General features: G+C 36.6%; 1 protein-coding gene across 1 annotated transcript in view; it reads left to right on the top strand.

Moving 5' to 3' along the window:
- The window catches only part of LOC107753776 (nectin-2-like), a 151,729-nt gene that overhangs the window by 124,182 nt on the left and 4,438 nt on the right, over window positions 1–23,109 (top strand). The window contains exons 7-9 of the mRNA XM_016570015.1: window positions 20,809–20,944; window positions 21,147–21,204; window positions 22,787–22,888. Coding sequence (XP_016425501.1) covers window positions 20,809–20,944; window positions 21,147–21,204; window positions 22,787–22,888 — 296 coding nt within the window. The remainder of the gene's footprint in view (window positions 1–20,808; window positions 20,945–21,146; window positions 21,205–22,786; window positions 22,889–23,109) is intronic.

Raw genomic sequence — 23,109 nt, forward strand, 5'->3', positions numbered from 1 at the left:
CCTCTTGCTTTCTGGCGACAGCTCTGGGTGCAGTCAGTTTTGGCCTCAGCGAGGTAAAGGATGGGCGGTCAGCTTAAAGCAACATTTGTGATCAATTATATATCAATGTGTGGCCTATTTAAGACTTCTGAATCAGCTGACAACTAACAAATTAACCAATTAGGTGTTAGTTACTTGTATCAGTTCTAAGCTACCAATAGCCATTTTTTTTAGCCAGAAGCTGGTTTTGAAATTAAGCATTCAACAAGCACCTATGGGTGTGATGTTTAGGTTTTCACATATTTTTGTGCATGTTACGTATACTGACATTATATTGGCTATCAGGGTAATTATAACTTGAGTTGTATACTTCCATTGAATTTCTCAACATGCATTGCAGCCAGGATTGTTTGTCATTCTAACTGAATTGAGAAAGCATATTGAATTCCATTTCCACTCCTGAATTTGAACTGAATATGAATTTTGGTAGCAAACAGAAGGAGAATTGCAATACAAATTTGGAGACAAATACAGAGTTCTGGCATGAAACTCTAGATGGCGCAGTCCGATAGGTCTAACTCAATCTGACCTAATGACATCATTATCACATGGCACAGCTGATTGGGTAGAATTAAATTGAGTTTTATTTGGAGAAATCAATATAGTTCTACTATTAAACACTTAAAACGCCTTAAAGATTTATTGGATGGATAGATAGACAGACGGATGGACTGATGGATGGATGGATGGATGGATATACGTTAGGGGTGTGCAATATTTATCATTTACGATAATATTGTAATTGTTTTAACAATGTGCGAGCTGACATTATCGACTGTCACTCACTTTGTAAAAAACACACAGAACCATGTCTTGAGAGTCCGAAAGCAGTAAGAATGGCCCTATAATTCATCATGAAAGCAAAAAATATCACTGTATGGGTTTTAAATTTTTTGTAGTTATAAGATATGATATAGTTAAGTAATATCACACAAGTAAACAAAGCCAGAGGCAAACATTTGTGCGTCTCAACACAGCAGTGTTTCATTTCTGAATGAATCTATTTTTGAATGAATCATTTGAGTCAGTGATTCAATGATCCATTCATAAAGACATTGGCTGTGTCTGAAAGCTGAAAAATGCTGTCTTCGAAGGATGCATTCCAAGGTAGGAAGGCATCAAGGCACGTCCGAATCCAATGTCAGCTTCACTTCCTGTCTTCTGAGATGCCTTCATCTGATCGAAGGCATTCGCTGCCATTGATATCCCACAATCCTGTGTTTTCCATTCTGTGACAAATGAGCTAAAAAAATAAGGATGGCATCTGAAAGTTGCGTTTGGTGGACAGTTTGTGTGTAAATGTATGTTTCTGACCAACTTTTTCCATTTTTGATGCTACTTCTAGCGAGAAATCATTATTATAGTAATTAAATACTAGCTTAGTTGTCACCAAATCTCGCTCTACTTTGTTGTTGATCATTAAAATTTTACGCTGCCTCAGAAGCCTGTGCAAAATCAGTTTCGTGAGGTGCCTTCATACGCAAACTCTGTTTTCAAAGTCATTGCCTGATAAGGCAGCAAGTCAGCAGCCTAAGCTTTCGGACGCAGACAGTCACTTGCTTTGTTTCTAAATGAATCAGCCATTTTGAACGAATTGTTTGAATGAATGATTCAATGAATCATTCATTATAACAGAGACGTGCTGCCATCTACTAGTGGTTTTAGTGTCATTTGTTTATCCATGATAGGCCTAATCCAGCCAAGATCCCAGCACAAAAATATATTCAGTAAAATTTTGTTTAATTATCATTATCGGAAAAATCCCCCAAAAATATAGAGATTATATTTTTGTTAATATCACACACCCCTAATATACGGATGGATGGACAGACTGACGGATACAGTGGGTACGGAAAGTAAATAAATATACTTAATATAATAATTAGTATACTTAAATTTTTCACTCTTTGTTATATTGCAGCCATTTGCTAAAATCATTTAAGTTAATTTTTTTTCCTCATTAATGTACACACAGCACCCCATATTGACGAAAGTTGCGTTTGGTGGACAGTTTGTGTGTAAATGTATGTTTCTGACCAACTTTTTCCATTTTTGATGCTACTTCTAGCGAGAAATCATTATTATAGTAATTAAATACTAGCTTAGTTGTCACCAAATCTCGCTCTACTTTGTTGTTGATCATTAAAATTTTACGCTGCCTCAGAAGCCTGTGCAAAATCAGTTTCGTGAGGTGCCTTCATACGCAAACTCTGTTTTCAAAGTCATTGCCTGATAAGGCAGCAAGTCAGCAGCCTAAGCTTTCGGACGCAGACAGTCACTTGCTTTGTTTCTAAATGAATCAGCCATTTTGAACGAATTGTTTGAATGAATGATTCAATGAATCATTCATTATAACAGAGACGTGCTGCCATCTACTAGTGGTTTTAGTGTCATTTGTTTATCCATGATAGGCCTAATCCAGCCAAGATCCCAGCACAAAAATATATTCAGTAAAATTTTGTTTAATTATCATTATCGGAAAAATCCCCCAAAAATATAGAGATTATATTTTTGTTAATATCACACACCCCTAATATACGGATGGATGGACAGACTGACGGATACAGTATATGAATGGATGGGTGGACGGATGGATGGATGGATATATAGATGGATAGAGAGATAGATGGATATAGAGAGAGATATTTGTGTTTAGTTTGTATATTTGATATTCCTATTTATAAGTTTATATAGTTATAATGCATAGAATGTAGTTGTAAATTCTTACTGTCATTCCAGTTCAACTTCCTGTAGGGTGTGGCAAATTCTAATTCAAATCTTTTCAAATAATTTCTACTTTTGTTGTTCCTGTCATTACTGATTTTGTGACTTTCACTGATGATTAGTGAATTTACAGTTTGATTAGTGAAATTCCAATTGGCAAAACGAAGTAGTGAAAATTTGTATGACTATTAGCTATTAATGCATCATGATTTTTAATAAACACTTTCTTTTTGTTACAGTGTACCACTGAAAAACCCATATTGGTCAACTATTATCATCACATTGATTTCCCCTCACTGGTGCAACAAATGCAGGTTCGCCAGTTGAATTTCAACAGAAATTTAAAATTCCTCTGGTGAATCTGCTTCGAGCAATTTCTATTGTGCCATTATTTGGGTTTTCCCCACTAGTTAGTTATTTTATTTCATAGTTTCTATACGGAACTAGTAGGGACTGGGTTGAGCTGCTTAACCATGTTTAAATACTAGTTGACCAACTTGACCACCTTAACCTGGTTAATACTGTTTTTTTTTTCTTTCTTTCTAGCAGACATGTTTCAACTTCTATAAAATTCACACTTGCTTTCTTTCAGACATTTCTACTAGCATAACTTACATTAAAGCACTGCAGTTTAATTAGCAGCTTGTTTGATGACCAGGGTTGATTTCTCATCATTTCTACTTGATAACTGTCACAATTTCTACTTTTTCCTTGCAGTGCAGAAAATCAGTGCAAATCTAGTAGCAGCAGAGCTTCTCACAAACGCATTTGAAGATCTTCACTTCACGTTACACCCTCTGCGTTCGCTTGTAAACTTTGAAGCTCGCCTTTTATTTCACTTTAAACTCTACAGCCTTGAACCGCTAGAGGTCAGTTTACCCTGATGTCTCGCTTCTGTATGAGAACTGCCGGAATGAGTTTTTTTAAAGACCTTAATATTAACTTGAGATAAAAATTCAATTCTCTCTTATATAGAGCAAGGCCATCTTCACGCTTGGGCTCCATTGTGCACTCAATCTCTGGATCTCCTTTCACATCGCATGCTTTCTGATTGGCTTGGATCCAGGCTCCTAAAATCATCCGTGAGCATTCCCTAAACACGTTTTCTCACAATAAGGAAGAAACCGTCTTTTCACACTCTACCATATGGTGGATTTTCTTAAAGTCACGGAATGGAGCCGCAGATTGAATGAAATGAATATTAATGAAACACTTTTTTTTTCTTTCTGTTATTGAGTTCGTAACAAGAAAGAAAATATGTAAGGAAACAGTCGGCTTGCATCTGGGGAGCCTTTGATCTCGGTGAGGGTGAGGAGAAATATGTGCGGAGAGATAAAGATGAGGTTTTTCTCTCCGTCTTGCCACTGTTATTATTTATTTCTCTCTTTCTTGATGCTTTCTGACTGGAAGCCTCGTGGGAACTACCTTAGATAAGATAAGATGATAAGTCCAAATGAGTGAAGTATGTTGCCCGTGCCATTGCCACCAGGCTCTCCAGTAAATTGAGATGTGTGTGTGCGAGTGGTCGTGTCCCCGTGCGCCCGCTTCTCTGCATCGCCCGTGGCTTTACCACTGTATGCTACAGCGCTGGAGCGCATACACAAGCTCGTAATAGAGGTTAAGTATGCTTCAGGCTTTCCCCAAAGTCCCTCCTCTCTGTTTCTGTCGCTCTTTCTGTTTCGCTCCCTCCTGAGTTCTGTTTTGTTGTGCTAAAGGAAGGAAGAAAAGAGCTGGAAAGATGTAGTCGAGTGCTGTTTGCTGATGGATGGATGGATGGATGGATGGATGGATGGGTGTGTGTGTGTGTGTGTGTGTGTGTGTGTGTGTAGTGGTGTGTTGTGAAATCGTTTCTTGTTTCAGTGGAGCTGTATCTGGCCTCACCTCAACCTTTGACCCAGCAACAAATCAAGTTCTTGTCTTCCCACAACAAGAAGGAGATGAAAAGATAAACATATTGATGAATAGTGACAGAGCACAACAAGGAGAAATGAAAGATAAGGCATACTAGGATAGGAGAAAGTATTTTAACATAGAAAACTCACTTCACCTTTGAACTAAAATGGTTTTACAACCATTTCCATGTTTTAAATCAGCATGTAATCAAAATGGCCCTTTTTTCACTTTTCTAATCTTTTTATGCATTATTTCTTAATGCAGGTTATTTTGTCTTTAATCCAAAATATAATGGCTTGCTTCTGAAATGACTTTCCTTTTTGGTTGAGGTCATTAAGACTTTAATTAGTTAAATTAGTTAAAAATATTAGTTAATATTAACCAGTAGCTAAATGGCTGTTTAGCCATTGTTGTAGGTAATGAGGTAGGCTAAAATCTTGTCAGTATTTAACACAGTAACTGAAATCTGGTTAGCATTAATAACCACAACAAATTTGAGAAAGAAATGTGACATGCCCTGTATCCAATGTGCACACTGCAAAAATTTATTTTGTACTCAGTATTTTTGACTATACAGTATCTCCAGTACAAATATCTAAACATTCTTATATCAGGATGCAAGAGAAGACAAACGTAAGATATTAAGTCTTGTTTTCTGAAGAAATTTTTTTTTTAAATTAAGCAAATTTAAGTATAAAACAAGAAAAAATATATGCCGATGGGGTCAGAAAAATAAACGTAATTCAATGGGAAAACAAATTTTTTTCTGACCCCACTGGCGGGTATTTTTTCTTGTGTTAAACATAAATTTGCTTAATTTTAAAACATTCTTCAAGTCACTTAAGTCATTTTGCTTCTCAAGTAAATGTCTCTTGATTTTAAAATGTTTATATATTTGTACTGGAAGGCAAGATAAAACATTTTTTGCAGTGCATGCAATCCATACTAAATAGTATGTAAAATTATAATAAGCGTGTCCCAAAGCATAGTATAGTGTGTTAAAATAGTATGCCAAAAGTCCCCGAATGGTCTACTATTTCTGGTAGATTTTTCAAATGTGGATTGGTGCACACTTTAACAGCTAATATTGCCCACAAGCCATTGCATTTTGGAGGAGCATTCGTTTCAGAATTGTTTGAGTAGTGTAAATTTAATTCAAATGTGAATTGAGGATGTTAACTGTGACAGGATGATTGACAGGCTGGTTTGTAACCGCATGCAACTATGCAACAGAGCGCAATTTTATGATGTGATATATAATATAATATGGAGGGTAGTAGTTTTCCACAATCCACTGCAGACTCACGTTCAGCTCGGACTTTATTCACTTTTCATGATGCAATCAATTCCAGAATCAAATCCAATCATTTTTTTCCCATTGAATATTACGTTTCATGTGGAAATACGACACATTACGGGAGTAAAATGGGTTGTGAATGCCCATTGATGTGATCATTTTATTTTCTGGTGCTTTAGTTTGAATTCCATCTATGTGCTTGTGCTTCACTATAGCGGGGTGATGTGTATGTGTACTCTAGGGGGCCCAACACATGATTCTTGAAAAGAGAAACATAGAAAACCCATTTATTTCAGAGATTTTGTGGATGGAGAGAGAACAAGAACAAGAGACAGGCAACCATTTTGTCTAGAGCTCAGTCTGCGTGGGGCGGCTGTGGCTCTGGTTGCACATCCAGATACTGAAAGCAGATGAATTTATTATGTGCAGCTGAGCTCCACAGAGAGAGAGAGAGCAAGAAAATGAGAGGGTGCTAGAAAAAGATTGAAAAACATGGCACAGCCTGTGCTGTGGGAGTTTAAGCACATTAAAACAATCAAGCTATGCCATTTGTTTTGGTGCACCATTGCACTGTGTGCATGTTTGGCTCGGAGAGGAATTGATGGGTGGGAGCCTCGCTTTTGTTACTATATCTGAGGTGACAAGACCAAAACAATAGGCTGAATTGATAGAAATGGAGCAGAGGTGAGTGGGGAGAGATATTAAAGAACCATGAAATCAGATTCAGAGTTTTGTGGCTTTTAGTCCATGTGCATTAGCTTTGAGCTCATCTGTATGCTGGTGTACTCGCAAAAGTAAACTGATTAGCAGTGGTTTTGCTTCAAGACTTGATTTTAACTATGCTGTTTTCTAATTTATTTAGAGAACAAAGTTGTCTTGCATCTGCCAAGTAAAGTATGATTGGATGCAAAACCTTTGACATCAACAACAGATTTGTGAATTATATTTGGTAAGATTTTACTTAAAGCCTGTATAATGCATTATAAAGGAATTCATAATGTATGTTGTAATGCATTATATCTTTTGTAAGCTAAAAGAATAGTCCACCCAAAAATGAAAAGTTGCTTAAGGTTTACTTACCCTCAGGGCATCAAATATGTAGATGAGTTTATTTCTTCATCAAAAAAGATTTGGAGAAATTTTGCATTACGTTACTTGCTTACCAATGGATCCTCTGCAGTGAATGGGTGCCGTCAGAGTCATCACGATAATCCACAAAAAATCCACACTACTCCAGTCCATCAATTAACGTCTTTTGAAGCGAAAAGCTACGTGTTTGTAAGAAACCAATCTATCATTAATGCGTTTTAACTTTAAACCGTTGCTTCTGGACAAAATCCATAATCCATAATAACTCTTCGTCCTGTGAAAGCGCGCATTCTCTGTTGTCCTCTCACATCACAATCCACCCACATATTTGTATAGAACTGTTTTGGCTTGCAAACAGTGCTTGATTTGTGCAGATTTCTCTCCTGATTCAGACGAGATGACTTTTTCACTGGAGAAAGCAATATGATGGATAGAGGATATTTTAGCCAGAAGCAAAGGCTTGAAGTTAAAAACATCTTAATGATGGATTTGTTTCTTACAAACACACAGGTTTTCACTTCACAAGATATTAACTGATGGACTGGAGTGGTGTGGATTACTTGTGGATTATTGTGATGTTTTTATCAGCTGTTTAGACTCTCATTCTGACGGCACCCATTCACTGCAGAGGATCCATTGCTGAACAAGTTATTCTCTAAATCGGTTCGCATTAAAAAACAAACTAATTTACATCTTGGATGCCCTGAGGGTGAGTACATTTTCATTTTGGAGTGAATTATTCCTTTAAAATGCATTATAATGCAGTATTTACAAATTTCTTGTTACATCTGCAATTTGTTGCCTGTCATAAATTATAATTTCTAAAGGTAACATAACAATTAAGTATTATAAAAGTTTTATAACTGTGGTTACAATTATTTATGACATCTTAAAATGCACTATAAGGTGCATTACAAAGCATAATTAATGCATTAAAATAATTTATTAATGCATTTAAAGGCTTCAACTAAACTGTTACCGCGTATTATTGTCCCTTTTCAAAGTTGATTGATCAAATTTGATGTTTCAGGAGGAAATGCATAAAAAAAAATCTTGGCAAGCTATTTCATGTAGCCATAAATAATAATAATTAAAAAAAACACTCTACAGTAGAAAGAGATGCATTGGATGAGTGTTATATAGAAGAGTGCAAATGAAGAACAAGAGAAGGGCGGAACGGAGCACCTCATGAATAGTTGAGTTTACAGAAAACAGTCATTTCACACAAATTGTCGACCCCGGGTATGCTCTTGACTTCTGAATTCCAGTGGTTAAGAAGAAAATAGCATAGTGATGTTCAAAGTATGCACATATTGAGATGGGTTCTACATAATACACTACAATCAACTCGAGAGGTATTCAGCAAGAGTGCAGGGTCAGAATAACACATCACACATGATCAAATGTACCGAGCGTATCCAGTGCGTGATGTACATTAAAGGGCAGCATATGTTGAGGAATGAATGATTGAGGGATTTCAAGGATATTGCGGAGCGAAGGCCGGATATATATGTCAGTTAGAGAATGAGTGATGGGAAGAAATGAAGAGAGGTGGGAGACCCTGCTGCGCTGCACTGACACTCATCGGGAAAGAGAGTGAAACACAGACTGACAGAGAGCAGATTGTTCTCCTGCAGATAGAGAGAGAGAGAGAGAGAAGGGTGGAAGATAGCAGAGAGAGAAAGAGAGACTCTTGACACGGCATAGAGGGGAGTTTGAGTTGAGAGCTGAGCTGTGCAATATACAGTAGTATATATATATATACTGTATATATACACACACACACGTATATATATACAGTGCACAGCATAAATGAGTACACCCCCTCTGATTAATTATAAAAGATGTATTTTCTTAACGATCACTAATATAATTCATAGAAAGATGGCAAAATTGAAATGTATTAAACATATTCTTAACAAAAACAGAGAAATACATGCCATAGATATCTGTAAAATAAGAAACTTAGCCAATTTTTGTTTAAATGAAAGATTGCAGAATTGAGTACAACCTAGATTTAATTCAACCAAGTGTAATATTCTAGAAATAACTAACGTACTCTACGATTAGCTCAGTGAATAATTTTTAAAAACCATCCTTTTAACAATATGAAAATTAATATATTTATTTTTTCAGTGAGTCTTTCTGCATTGTTATGCCAGTAGTGGTCACAAATTTAAGGAAGCCTGTTTCTGCCACAGGATAAAACAATAAAAACAGTAATTGTGACTTTTTATCTCACAATTCTGACTTTTTTTCTCACAGTTTGCAAGTTTATATCTCTCAATACTGACATTTCGTTTCAGAATTGCAAGTTTATACCTTGCAATTCTTTTTGTCTCAGAATTGTGAGTGAAAATGTTGCAATTGTTTTATGGCAGTAATGGGCTTCCATATATTTGAGTGAGAATCATTCAGTGCCGAGTCGCAAAAACGATTCAGAATCTCTGATTCAAAAACAATAATTCATTCAGGAACAAAATGTCAGTACTGACTGTTTCTCTGAGATGAGAAATGGTTATATCATATTGATAATATAAAAATATGATTTGATTTATACTTATTTATTTGCTCTGAAATGAAATGAGTTTTTTTTAATCATAGGACCCAATTAAACAACCATTGTTGTCAAAAAAATTAAACCATTTAACATTTAATTATATATATATATATACAGTGGGTACGGAAAGTATTCAGACCCCCTTAAATTTTTCACTCTTTGTTATATTGCAGCCATTTGCTAAAATCATTTAAGTTAATTTTTTTTCCTCATTAATGTACACACAGCACCCCATATTGACAGAAAAACACAGAATTGTTGACATCTTTGCAGATTTATTAAAAAAGAAAAACAGAAATATCACATGGTCCTAAGTATTCACACCCTTTGCTCAGTATTTAGTAGAAGCACCCTTTTGATCCAATACAGCCATGAGTCTTTTTGGGAAAGATACAACAAGTTTTTCACACCTGGATTTGGCGATCCTCTGCCATTCCTCCTTGCAGATCCTCTCCAGTTCTGTCAGGTTGGATGGTAAACGTTGGTGGACAGCCATTTTTAGGTCTCTCCAGAGATGCTCAATTGAGTTTAAGTCAGGGCTCTGGCTGGGCCATTCAAGAACAGTCACAGAGTTGTTGTGAAGCCACTCCTTCATTATTTTAGCTGTGTGCTTAGGGTCATTGTCTTCTTGGAAGGTAAACCTTCGGCCCAGTATGAGGTCCTGAGCACTCTGGAGAAGGTTTTCATCCAGGATATCCCTGTACTTGGCCGCATTCATCTTTCCCTCGATTGCAACCAGTCGTCCTGTCCCTGCAGCTGAAAAACACCCCCACAGCATGATGCTGCCACCACCATGCTTCACTGTTGGGACTGTATTGGACAGGTGCCTGGTTTTCTCCACACATACCGCTTAGAATTAAGGCCAAAAAGTTCTATCTTGGTCTCATCAGACCAGAGAATCTTATTTCTCACCGTACATTAATGAGGAAAAAAAATTAACTTAAATGATTTTAGCAAATGGCTGCAATATAACAAAGAGTGAAAAATTTAAGGGGGTCTGAATACTTTCCGTACCCACTGTATATACATACACATGTATGTATGTATAGGCCTATATATACTAAAACATTTTATTATGTGAAAAATGCCACATGAAGAAGTCAGAGTTTTGAATCGGTTCACTAATATGTTCAAACACTAATATGTTTTTCTAAACTCATCTGATAAATAATTTAGGAAACTTAATGTTTGCATTAAAGTTGTCATAATATTTGCAATGTTGCTTCATTTACTATCGCTAGAAACATTTTCAATATTTGATTTGTCACGCAACTCAAGTTCAGATGTAGTCTTTACAGCAGCGAGAAACACAGGCAGACAGACAGACAGACGTCTCGCTGTCATTCGCCGTAATCCGCAGACAGTTCAAATGTGCGTGGTCAGGATCAGAGAAGATTAGCTTAGACTCAGAGAGATGCGAAAGTCTGGAGACAAACACGCACAGCACTTACTCCAGACAGCACTGTACACTCATACTGTCAATAGAGAAAACACCTCAAGGCACTGAACGTCTTGTTTTGACGCTTTCTCAACACTTGTGATGCTAACATGCGTCTTCTGCTCTCAGGGTGGCTGTTGCTTTATCTTATAAACTCAGCAGAGCATAATCAGATCTTTGCTTCAGTCGCCAGCTACACTTACACACACACACACACACACATATATATATATATATATATATATATATGCTCATCAAGGCTGCATAAGAGTAAAAAACATAATATTGTGAATTATTTTTTAATTTAAAATAACGTTTTATATATTAATGTTTTAAAATGTTCTAAAAAACAAATGTTCTTTTTAAATAAAAAGTGTGTTCTTTAGCATATTACTTCTTGCTGTATTTAATTTGAAATGTTCCGTCAACGCAAGGAATACTGATTAGGTGTAAAATGAATTCATATTTCTGCTCTTTGAATAAGGGATACTCACTTATTGTCTATAAGGCACCCAGAAAAGGATACAAATTAAAAAACATCCTTATAAAGGCTTAAAATGTAATTTTTTGTAAAGGTTTTTTTACCTGAATTGTCATGATTAAGACTTTTTTTTTTTTATTCAAATCCTACTCTGAGAACTATGAGTATATTATTTAATGAAATGTTACTGTTATTGGTATTTATATTGGCTGTACTGAAATGAAAATCGTGACAGCACTAGTCCCTAGAAATGGCTCTACTGTAAGTTTATGGATTTTTGAATTCTTTATCGTCTACCAAGCCAAAATTGCTTAAATAATGCCATGAAGCAGCACTGGCTTCTCCCACAGAGAGCCCATCAGATACGAGAGGAGAACCTAAGCGAAAGTCAAGGATGGTTTGTTTTATTAATTCACATTAAAAAAAACTGTTTTGCTGCCAGCCACGCAGGTGTTTTGCAACTCCACATGAGCCTGGGCAGCCAAATACACACACACACACACACACACACACACACACACGCTTGCTTGTCTCAGGCTCAATTATTTATGCATGCAGTATCCAGGTAACCACTCCATCAGGGAGGTAAGACACCATCTAGCGAGTCCCACTGCTGCAAACATACACATACACACAGACAAAGCCAGATACAATATTATGTTAAATCAGTCTGAAAACTCTTTAAAATTAACCATTCAAGTCACTGTGACAACACCTGAGGGTTTTACTTTTAGATGCCAAATATGCACAAAAATGATTATCTCCTTGGAAGGAAAGCAAAGACGGCTATATATTTGAATGTATAAAGACTAAAAAAATTAGTAAAAAAAATAAAAGTGAAATAAAAATATGCCATAGAAGTTTATTGTTATGAATATTGCAGAAAAATACTATCTTCAAATTGAAATTTTATGAAATGCATATTTTCCAATACTCTAAAACTGAGAAAATCGAAGCCATAAATATAAAGTTGTGTTCCAAATTTGAGTTGTGACTATTTTTTTCAGGACCATTTAACCCTTTCGAATCATTTCCATGATTTTCTTTTTGTTTATTATTATTATTTTATTTTTTGGTATTCATGTAGCAAGTGCCAAAACCTTTACCAAGTTTCATAACATTCCTATAACGTATAAAATTCAAAAAAATAAAAATTGACCGTAGAACACCAGAAGCTTGAATGTAATCTTTAGGAAGTCTCAGAATATCCACATTAACATCCACTCAAAATTAATAGCCTACATTATAATGTTGTGATGACCATTCACTTGTAGCATTTAATTGATTTTTGTGTTTTTTACTTTGAAACTAGTGTATTTATATTGAGAGTGAAATAGTAAGTGTGATATTAAACAACATGCTGTTTCTGAAACTAAATGTGCCTTAATTTGTTGTATTAAAGCCAATACCAGAAAATTATCATTTAAATGTGATAAATTCTTTCTACCCAATGTTAGTGGCATGCTAGATATTAGGAGCTCACCTGAAAATCCCTGACTTACACAAGGACATCTAAGCAGAACAAAAGAAGTCTACTGTATAGGGTTCTGATCTTCCGAAATCCTTGAGCAGCTCTGACCTTGTGAGACAAAGCTGCGATGGGTTCTGTACGAGCTTCGTTTGAATCCACTCTTATACTACATGCTTTCCATTCAGGCAACTCAATGACAGCAATTTAGAGAGATTGGCCTGTATCAAACTGACTTGAGCTTGGAATTGTTCTCTCATGTCCCTGAAAAACTAGGGTTCCTCCTCCCCCATTCATTTGATTCACTTCACCCAGGCTATTATGGGAAAAGAATCAATCCTACTGTTTTATTTGAAGAGAAATGCACTTATGAGTGTGAGGAAGAGGAAGCCTGACGGAGGTAGTTTTGCAGAGACGCCGCATGATAGACGTGCCTTTAATCCGTTGAGTAGGGCTGGCAGATGGATCAAATATGGAGCGAATTGAACAAACGCTTTTTGCAGCTCCTCAGAAGAGACTGCTACTCGACTTGCTGTCAGAGGGTGAAAGAAAATGTTTGAGACATGGATTAGGTTTCCAAACAAAATTAGTCATTTTTAACAAAGGATGTATGTCATTTCATGTAGAGGTTCGAATGGAAATCAAGTTGTTGTTGTTGTTTTTTTGTAACAAACTTTTTACACTACTAGTCAAAGGTTTGGGGTCAGTGAGATTTTTTTGAGTGAAATTAATACTGGTATTCAGCAAGGATGCATTAAATTGATCAAAAATGACAGGAAAGACATTTATAATGTTACAAATATTGCTGTTCTTTGAACTTTCTATTCATCGAAGAATCATATTTATAAATATGTATATATGTATGTGTATATACACACACACACACACATATATATATATATATACGTATATACATATATATAAATATGTGTGTGTGTTTTCCACAAAAATATTAAGCATTCAATTAGTATATAACCGGGTTATAGTTAACTAAAACTACTAAAACCATTAAAAAATGTTACTTGAAATAAAATATAATGAAAAAAACAAACTTGGTAACACCTTAGAATAGGGAACACATTAACTAAGACTTCTCCCTAACAAACTCCTAATTTGGTGCTTATTAATATTTAGTAAGGTATTAAGGTTAGTAAATTGTTAAGTTTAGGTATGGGGTCGGATTAAGGGATCTAAAATATGCTCATGCGGAATAAGGCATTTACATGTGCTTTATAAGTACTAATAAACAATCAATATGCTAGTAATATGCATGCTAATAAGCAACTAGTTAATAGTGAGAATTGGTCCTTAAAGAGGTCATATGATGCGATTTCAAGTTTTCCTTTCTCTTTGGAGTGTTACAAGCTGTTTGTGCATAGATAAGATCCCTGAAGTTGCAATAATATTTCACAATATTACTGTTTTTATAGTACCTGTAACACTTTACAATAATGTTCCATTTGTTAATATTAGTTAACAGTGAAAAAAATTCTAAAGCATATATCAATCATAATTTTAATTTCAGCATACTAACATGTTATTAAAACCAAAAGTTGTATCTGTAATACTGACATAAGCATACTAACATAAGCAGTTGTATTTTAAGATTAATAAATGTTGTCACAAATGTACTGTGCATCCTTAGTTAATGTTAGTTTATGCATTAACTAATGACAACTTATTGTAAAGTATTAAAGTTTTTACCGTATTTTTTATCAAATAAATGCAGCCTTGGTGAACAGACTTCTTTCAAAAATAACCAAAATTAAAATTAAAACCAAAACTTTTGAACAGTAATGTATTTTGTTTTACTATTTGCTTATAAACAGCAGTTTGTAATAGTTGTTAAGCAAATCCAGTCACAAACCCCACAGCCAATCAAAACATTATCTCTAAGAGCGGGAACAAATCGCAGATGAGTATGCAAATTGGATTGGTGTAAAGAGAAAATTGGATTGGTGTAAAGAGAAGGTGAGGCAAAGGCAGAAATCTAGCAGGTCACCAAAATAGGAACAGGGGTTAGCAAGAACACGGCGTCTCTCTCTCTCTCTCTCTCTGTGTGTGTGTGTATAATCCTCTTTGTGGCATTAAGAAGCGGCCGCAGTGGACTGAACGGGGCTGTTTTTCTGCATGTAGACAAATTTCAGACTGCACGTCTCAATTATCATGATCTTTATAAAGCTTTTAAAGGCAGCTCAGCACACCGCAACCTCTCTCTCTCTCTCTAATTCTTTCTCTCTTTCTAAGTCTGGTGGCTAAGTATAGTGGTGGAATGCTGAAAGAATATGGGCGATAATGGGATGAATCAGAAGTCAAGCTGCTGCTGATAATTATTATTATTTCAACAATGAATCTTTTGTCAGTCCCTCCAAAACGTCCACCCACCTCTTACACTTGTGTGTGTGTTTTCATTTCCTCCTACACAAGCAGGGGTCGCTGGCCTTGGGTGACATCGCAAGGAAAAAGCCTGTAAAGCAGAAACAGAAAGGTGTTGAAAGTTTTTGAGCTATTAAGAGAAAAGTAGGAAGAGAAATGGCAGTTTAGTTGATTGTGTGTTCCAGTGATGCAGTGCAAAGTGGAGTTGTTGTTCGTTCTCATCCTTTACGTCTCATTACGTTCCTGGAAATCGACAGACTTGTAAAAAAATGTCCAAATCTGCCTGTCTTCTTTCTTTTTGTCATTCCATTGTCTCGCTTTATTCATCATCTCCCTCGCTGACATTCCTTCTTTTTATAATAATGGATTCACAATTGTGGTTTATTGCAGGTCACGGTCTAGTTTGTTTTCCGCAGACTTCGCTCTAATAAAATTGCGATATGGATGATGCACTCAGTGACTTTTAAGAAGTTCCTCTCAAAGAGACGCAAGCGCATCAGCAGGAGCGGCGCTTTCAGCAGTAATTTGCTGGTGGCAGTCTGCTTTTTTCCTAGATTCCTCATTCTTATTAAATTGTAATAGGGATTATTCTGTCAAGGATTTCTGAAGCTCCTCCCCCACCCTCACAGTTCCCGCTTTAATTACAAGACGCTTTTTAGAGACAAAGTAAATACAGCAGCTGGAAATACGACTCAAAATCAGCAATTTTAAACATCTTCCCTGGCACTCAACACTCATCTATCTATCGTTCTATTACACTATCTGTCTATTATCTATGTATCTATCTGTCTGTCTGCCTATCTATTGTTCATTCGTTGTATCTATTGTTCTGTCTGTTTCTATCTATCTATCTATCTGTCTGTCTGTCTATCGTTCTACCTATCATTCTATCTGTTTATTGTTCTCTCTATCATTGAATTCATTTCATTCATTTATTTATTTTTTAGTTTAACAAGATATGCTCAGGGATTTCTGAAATTACTTCATGTTCAGCATTAGTTCAATGCTTTAAGTTATTTGTTGAGAGACTCTGACAAAAAAAAAAGCAGCACAGCAAAAACATAAAATTGCAATATGGATGTAAATATTTCACATTAAATTGCAAGTTGTTTGTTTAGAGACTTTACTGCAACAAAACAATCACAGCAGCAGTGATTATTAGCAGTTCTGCCAGAAATTTGCTGCTTGCACTTTTTTTCTTTTTTTTGGTCATTATTTGTTTTTTGTTTTTGTCTTGTCTTCCTGGAGTCTTCATTCTAATAGAATTGCAAGGATTTTAATTTTCTCTTCCTGCCCTCAATGTTTCTCATTTAATTGCAAGTCATTTGTTGAGAAACCCTACTCAACAAACAAACAAGCCACACAGCATGAGCTACGACCCAAAATAAGCAGCTTCGGCAGAAATTTACCCAGGCCAAGTAAATGAACTACTAATGTAAGAACCAACCAATAGAGGACACATGTGAGACAATAGTACGTGAGCAGACGACTCGAGGGACAGTGTGCAGCTGATAGCAATATATCTTCAGGATTGCACGACATACAACAGCTCTTTGTTTAGACGCATTAGTTTAGATTTGTTTATGTTGCTTTCAGTGCCTGATCTATGCGATAAACCCCACTGATATATGCTCACACACTGAGCAAACCCCTCTTGCTTGCTAGAACATTGATAACAAATGCTCTTGTTGAACACAGCGCGGTAAAAACAATCGCTGAAGGTCTCATGCTGTGTGGCTATCAGCTTTTATCAAGCTAGTTTTTTTCATTTGTTCAACTGATCTCTCTAGCTCAATGCTGCTGTTGAAATACTGGTGTTTTTAGGAGTGTCCAATATTGTTTTCGCCCCCCCCGTTCAAGTTCTCTGTGTGAGAGCTTTCATGCATTACTGTGGCTCACTGCCCGGTTTCATCAAGAATCTGTTTTATATTACAAATGTATGTGTGATTACGTTGTGCGTGCGTGCATGCATGCGATGAGCACATCTGTTTCTTTACACACACTGGAAACAGAGTTAATCTGATCCCTCCGAAACAGGCTGAAATTCACAGAAAGATCACCATTGTGACTTTGCAGATCAAACTTTGCCATTTTGTACATTAGGAATGTACAAAATGGCAGTCCTGGTGGACAGCCACGGTACCGCACTGTCATTTCCATCCAAACACACTCAATCTTCCTGTCCTTTCTTATCACTCCCAATCATCATACCTCTCATTTCAAGAGCGTTTTATTGGCACGACAATGGACAAAGTTTCAATAAAAAGGTTTGGTGAAGGCAGTCCCACTCATCTATCTCTCTCCACCTCACTCATCTCTCTCTCTCTCTCCCCTTCTATCTCATCAGTTGCTCTGAGAGCAGTGGGACTTACTAATTTTAGCATACCCACCCCAGCAGCAAGTCTTAGCAAGCTTTGCCTGTGAATACCTCATCAAACTGAGCCGCACTACAAAGAACCTTATCACTCCAGCTATAAATGTCTAACTGCAAAGGGAAAGATAAGGAGTCATGGTGTATTAGTTCTCAAAGGGGTTTACTGGTCCGGAGCACTAATGGTGGACATCACAATGGTGTCGGAACAGAAAAAAAAATACAGATTAATATCTCTTTCCACAGCCAATTTGGGCCACTTTCAAATGTGGTTTTAAATGTAGTGCAGCTTGTATCTGGTTTGTGGTCATCTGAGCTACATCTAGACCAGGGATGTGGAAAATTCAGAATTTCAACTCATCAGTTGGAATTTTAATTAAATTGGCCACATTCCACAGGAAGTTGAATTGGAATGACAGGAATGATAATTTAACACAAGTAATGCATTTTTGAAAGTGAGGTGTTCTTACACCCTTCCACAAAAGTTAATTAAATGCAAACTAAATACAAATTTATGTATGTGGCATCTATCCATCCATCATTCTATCTGTCTAAGTTCTATCTATCTATCTATCTATCTATCTATCTTTGTTAATCAGTCAAGCTAATATTCATAGTTTGTCTTGACAAACTTTGTTTTTCTAGGGTAAAAAAAAATCTGTTTATTTTAATTCTGCTTCCTTGCATTGAAATTTGAATTTTTAATTGAATTTGTTACCATAATTCAAATTAATTTCCTGAATTCAGTCCTCAATTCAGTTCTGAATGGCACACAGCCCTGATATGAACACTCATATCTGATTCTCCTCAGAATTCAGATAGATAGATTGACTAAATAAACATTGGTGGTAAATACAACTTAGAACAAGTCTTCATTTTCATTTATCTGGTCACATACAGTATCTCACAGAAGTGAGTACACCCCTCACATTTTTGTAAATATTTTATTATATCTTTTCATGTGACAACACTGAAGAAATGACACTTTGCTACAATGTAAAGTAGTGAGTGTACAGCTTGTATAACAGTGTAAATTTGCTGTCCTACACAAAGTTTCTGATAACAGCACATAACATAGGCACCTGATTCTGAACAAAAAGCTGACTGGCACTTGTACACCGAGGGACTTTTAATAAAAGTCGCAATGCATCATTATATGCAACCTGCAACTTGTTAAATTTAGCTTTACTGTAACTGCACCACAAGTGGGCAGTATACAGTGGAGTGCAATAGGCTTTAAACAAAGCTATTTTGAAATCATCAGTACACATGCTAAATTTACGAACAGGCATGTTAGCTTGTGCATACAATTTACAATACTGTCTCTGAATGTCATCATCGTCACAAAGGTCACTTCTAATGATGTGACCAAGATATTTGACCTTATTCACCACCGATAACTCCTGTCCAGCCAAATAAAAAGAGGGGAACACAGCCTTACGGTCCTCCTTTGTCCTCACTATTATAACAACACTCTTTTTTATGTTAAACTTTAAGTCATATTGCTCACCATAGTCAGAGCAGACTCTAAGCAACTGTTGCAGCCCAGCAGAGTAAGGTGAAATTACGACTAGGTCATCTGCATACAGCAGATGGTTCAAAAGTCTTTCTCCCACCATGCAGCCAGTCTTACAATTTTTAAGTCTCTGAGTAAGATCATCCATATAAAGGTTAAAAAGCATGGGTGACAATATTCCACCCTGTCTAACCCCATTTGTTGCATCGTTTAGTACCATCACAATTTCATCATGCATGTTACATACATGTACATGTACACACAAAAATACATCATATGGAATTTGAATATTCCCCAGAGACTCATCAGTCAAGTTATAATAATGCTGCATATCACAATCTGTGAGCTTAGCCCACTCAACTCTCCCATCATGGGTATCATTACCCTTTTTGGTTATCTTTGGTTATATATTTTTCTATATTTAGCATCACAGAAATAGGCATGTGATCTGTTGCAGCTGCTCCATACAAGATTTCAACATTCACTATACTTTCATGAGCATCAACAGTGCATATGCAGTGATCCAGCCATGAAGTTGTATTCCAGGCCTCACTGACATATGTGTAGCTGTCAGTTGGCAACAGATCCAAACTTGACAGAATTAAAGTATTATCCTGACAAAACTTAACCAAGTACTGGCCAAACAAAGATTTCACATCAGAAACATCTGCATTAAAATCTCCCATTACATAAATACAAGTGCATTCACTCTCTTCAATGAAAGAGCATATAAAAGCAAGCCTTTGAATAAATTCATCCTCATTACCAGGACATTCATAGGGCATATAAACATTTAAAATAATAAAAACATTATTGTTGATGGCTACTTTTATTCCTATACACCAATCAACATTCAATCTAATCACTGTGATTACAGGATCATATTTCATATGCCACATAATGGCCACTCCACCAGATATTCTACCATGCACAAACCCCAAACTCAAGTCTGTTGTGGACTCTCCCACCCCGTGAAAGACACTATTGACAGAATTAAGTTTGTCCAGATCTTGTTTCGGAAGGAAAGTTTCCTGTACACATAAAATGTCTGTGTTCTCAAACAGTTTGTCAACAACGAGCCGTCGAGCCTTATCCGTCGCAGTTTGACCCAAACGCAAACCATGGGTATTATATGACACGACTCTCATTATATGCCGATTTTAATCTACTGGGTGGTGTAGCCCCCCCAAGCGCGTTCGTCTTAACATCTTCAGCATCTTTCTTGTGCATCATCTTTAGAAAAGGCTTCCTTCTGGGACGACAGCCATGCAGACCAATTTGATGCAGTGTGCGGCGTATGGTCTGAGCACTGACAGGCTGACCCCCCACCCCTTCAACCTCTGCAGCAATGCTGGCAGCACTCATACGTCTATTTCCCAAACACAACCTCTGGATATGACGCTGAGCACGTGCACTCAACTTCTTTGGTCGACCATGGCAAGGCCTGTTCTGAGGTGAGAGGTGTACTCACTTCTGTGAGATACTGTAAGTGGTTTGTACGTTCAGAGAACAGAAAACCCACATAGAGGATTTTATGTGTCTCTTGCTTGTTTCAGATCAACCTTTACCAGCACAAGCCAGGAGCGTGGGGCCAGTTATCGGGGGCATCATTGCCGCCATAATCATCCTGTGTTTGATCGGCGCTGGTGTGGCCATGTACCACAAACGCCGCCAGAGCGTGGAGAACGGAGAGTGAGTGTGAACGCGCACCCACAAACACAATCACACATTCATTTCAAACATCCATTTTTTGCTCTCTCTTTCTCTCCTGGCTAGAACATCCAAGCTATTTTTGTCCCTTTCATTCTCAATGCATCTTAATCGGTGCGTTCACGGTATAGCATGCATGCGCACCACGGTTATAGCTGAACATCTCGTTCTATCTCCTTTCCAGAGGCCCCCCCAAACACAAGCCGCCTCCTCCGATGAAGTCTGGCAGCTCGACAGAAATAGTAAGCTGATTTTTTTTCTCCATCAGTCACCTCTCAACGCTCACATCTGACATTCTCTTTCAACTCCGACGTATTGAGCTTTCTTCATTATACAATGTTGAGATTACTTACAATTCTCCAGGCTATCACCGCAATTAAAACACAGCTGGTGTAAAGACATATGCATAAACCACCATAAAATAGATCTTTACATTTAAACCTTTGAAGTACAAGCTTAGTACTGGGCTGGGGAGGAAATATGAATGGCTCAAAATAGGATAACTGCATTTTTCTCTGGTTAATGATTATTATCCGTTCACTCGGTTGGTACTGGACTGCATAAAAACAAATTTGTATTGTAAAGTACAAGCTAAGTGAAAAGAATGAGAATTCCTAATGCTGCCCTCGGGCCACAGTCGAGAAAGAAGGGGTTAACGTGGGGGTAATGTGTATTGATTGAAGCTTAATGTAGAACGTGTGGGTGGAGCTAAATTTGTGTGTGCATACGTGTGTGTGTGTGTGTGTGTGTGCGCAGGCAAATGAACGTGTACATCACAGGCATCTTTCATCTCGGCTGCCCTAAAAATCTGTGATTAATTCAGCTGTCAGCACCCCTAAAATATGTGATTATGAGATCTCTCTTCATGTTTGCTGAAAATATCAGCTGCAGTAAAAAAAAATCTGCGGTTATTTCACTCTAAATACTGCCTTTTACCAGTTAAAAACTTTTTGATTAGCCTTTTTAGCCTTTCCTGAAGATGGTCATACGCGACCGTTCAAAAGACTGGGGTCAATAAGATTTTATTTAAAGACATTGATGCTTTTATTCAGCAAGGACACATTAAATTGATTAAAAGTGAGAGTTAAGACATTTGTAATGTTACAAAAGATTTCTATTTCCAATAATTATTCTTTTGAACATTCTATTCATCAAAAATCCTGATTTACACAAATATTAAACTGCACAACTATTTTCGTCATTGATAATAATAATAAGAAATGTTTCTTGAGCAGCTAATCAGCATATTAGAATGATTTCTGACGGATCATGTGACAGTGAAGACTGGCGTAATGATGCTGAAAATTTAGCTTTGCATCACAGAAGTAAATTATATTTTATAATACATTCAAATAGAAAACATTTATTTAAAAATGCTATAATATTTCACAATATTGTTCTTTTTGCTGTATTTTTAATCAAATAAATGCAGCCTCGGTGAGCAGAAGAGACTTAGTTTAGTTGAAAATGTTGGTAGTTGAACAAGATTCAAACTTTTGAAGTTTCAAGCACTTGAAATATGACATTTCTGTCGTTTACTCAACCTGCACGTTCCGTCAAACCTGTATGACTTTATTTCAATTGTGGAACACACAAGATATTTTCAATTTTTTGCCCAAACAATGAATGTCCGATGTTATTCCCCCCCCCGCCATCGTTCATCAAAATACCTTTTTTTTGTGCTCTGCAGAAGAAAAAAGAACATTGCAATGACATGAGGATGAGTAAATAATGACAAAAAAATCCCATCAAGGCGAGAAATGTTCCTCTGATCCACAACCAGCTCCTAAAGTGTCATCATCTCATGTGTTTGTGTCTGTACAGCTGAATAAACCACAGGACAAGACCACAAGCATCACAGAAACCCAGCCGCTCAGCAACTATGAGACAAACTACTACGAAACCAACTCTGCAGAACCCGTTACGGTAAGATCCCCCTTCCCAAACTTCAGTGGTGGACGAAGTACACAAATCAAGTACTTGAGTAAAAGTACAGATACGTATAATAAAATATTACTTCAGTAAAAGTACTCAGTTTTCAATTTTACTCAAGTGAAAGTACAAAAGTACTTGATTTTTTATGTACTTAAGTAAAAAGTACCGATAGATGAATGTTTATTTTGCAGTTTTATATAGGCTACTTATAT

Source organism: Sinocyclocheilus rhinocerous, unplaced genomic scaffold (assembly GCF_001515625.1).
Source record: "Sinocyclocheilus rhinocerous isolate Xijiao unplaced genomic scaffold, SAMN03320098_v1.1 scaffold612, whole genome shotgun sequence".
NCBI classification, from domain to species: Eukaryota; Metazoa; Chordata; class Actinopteri; order Cypriniformes; family Cyprinidae; genus Sinocyclocheilus; species Sinocyclocheilus rhinocerous.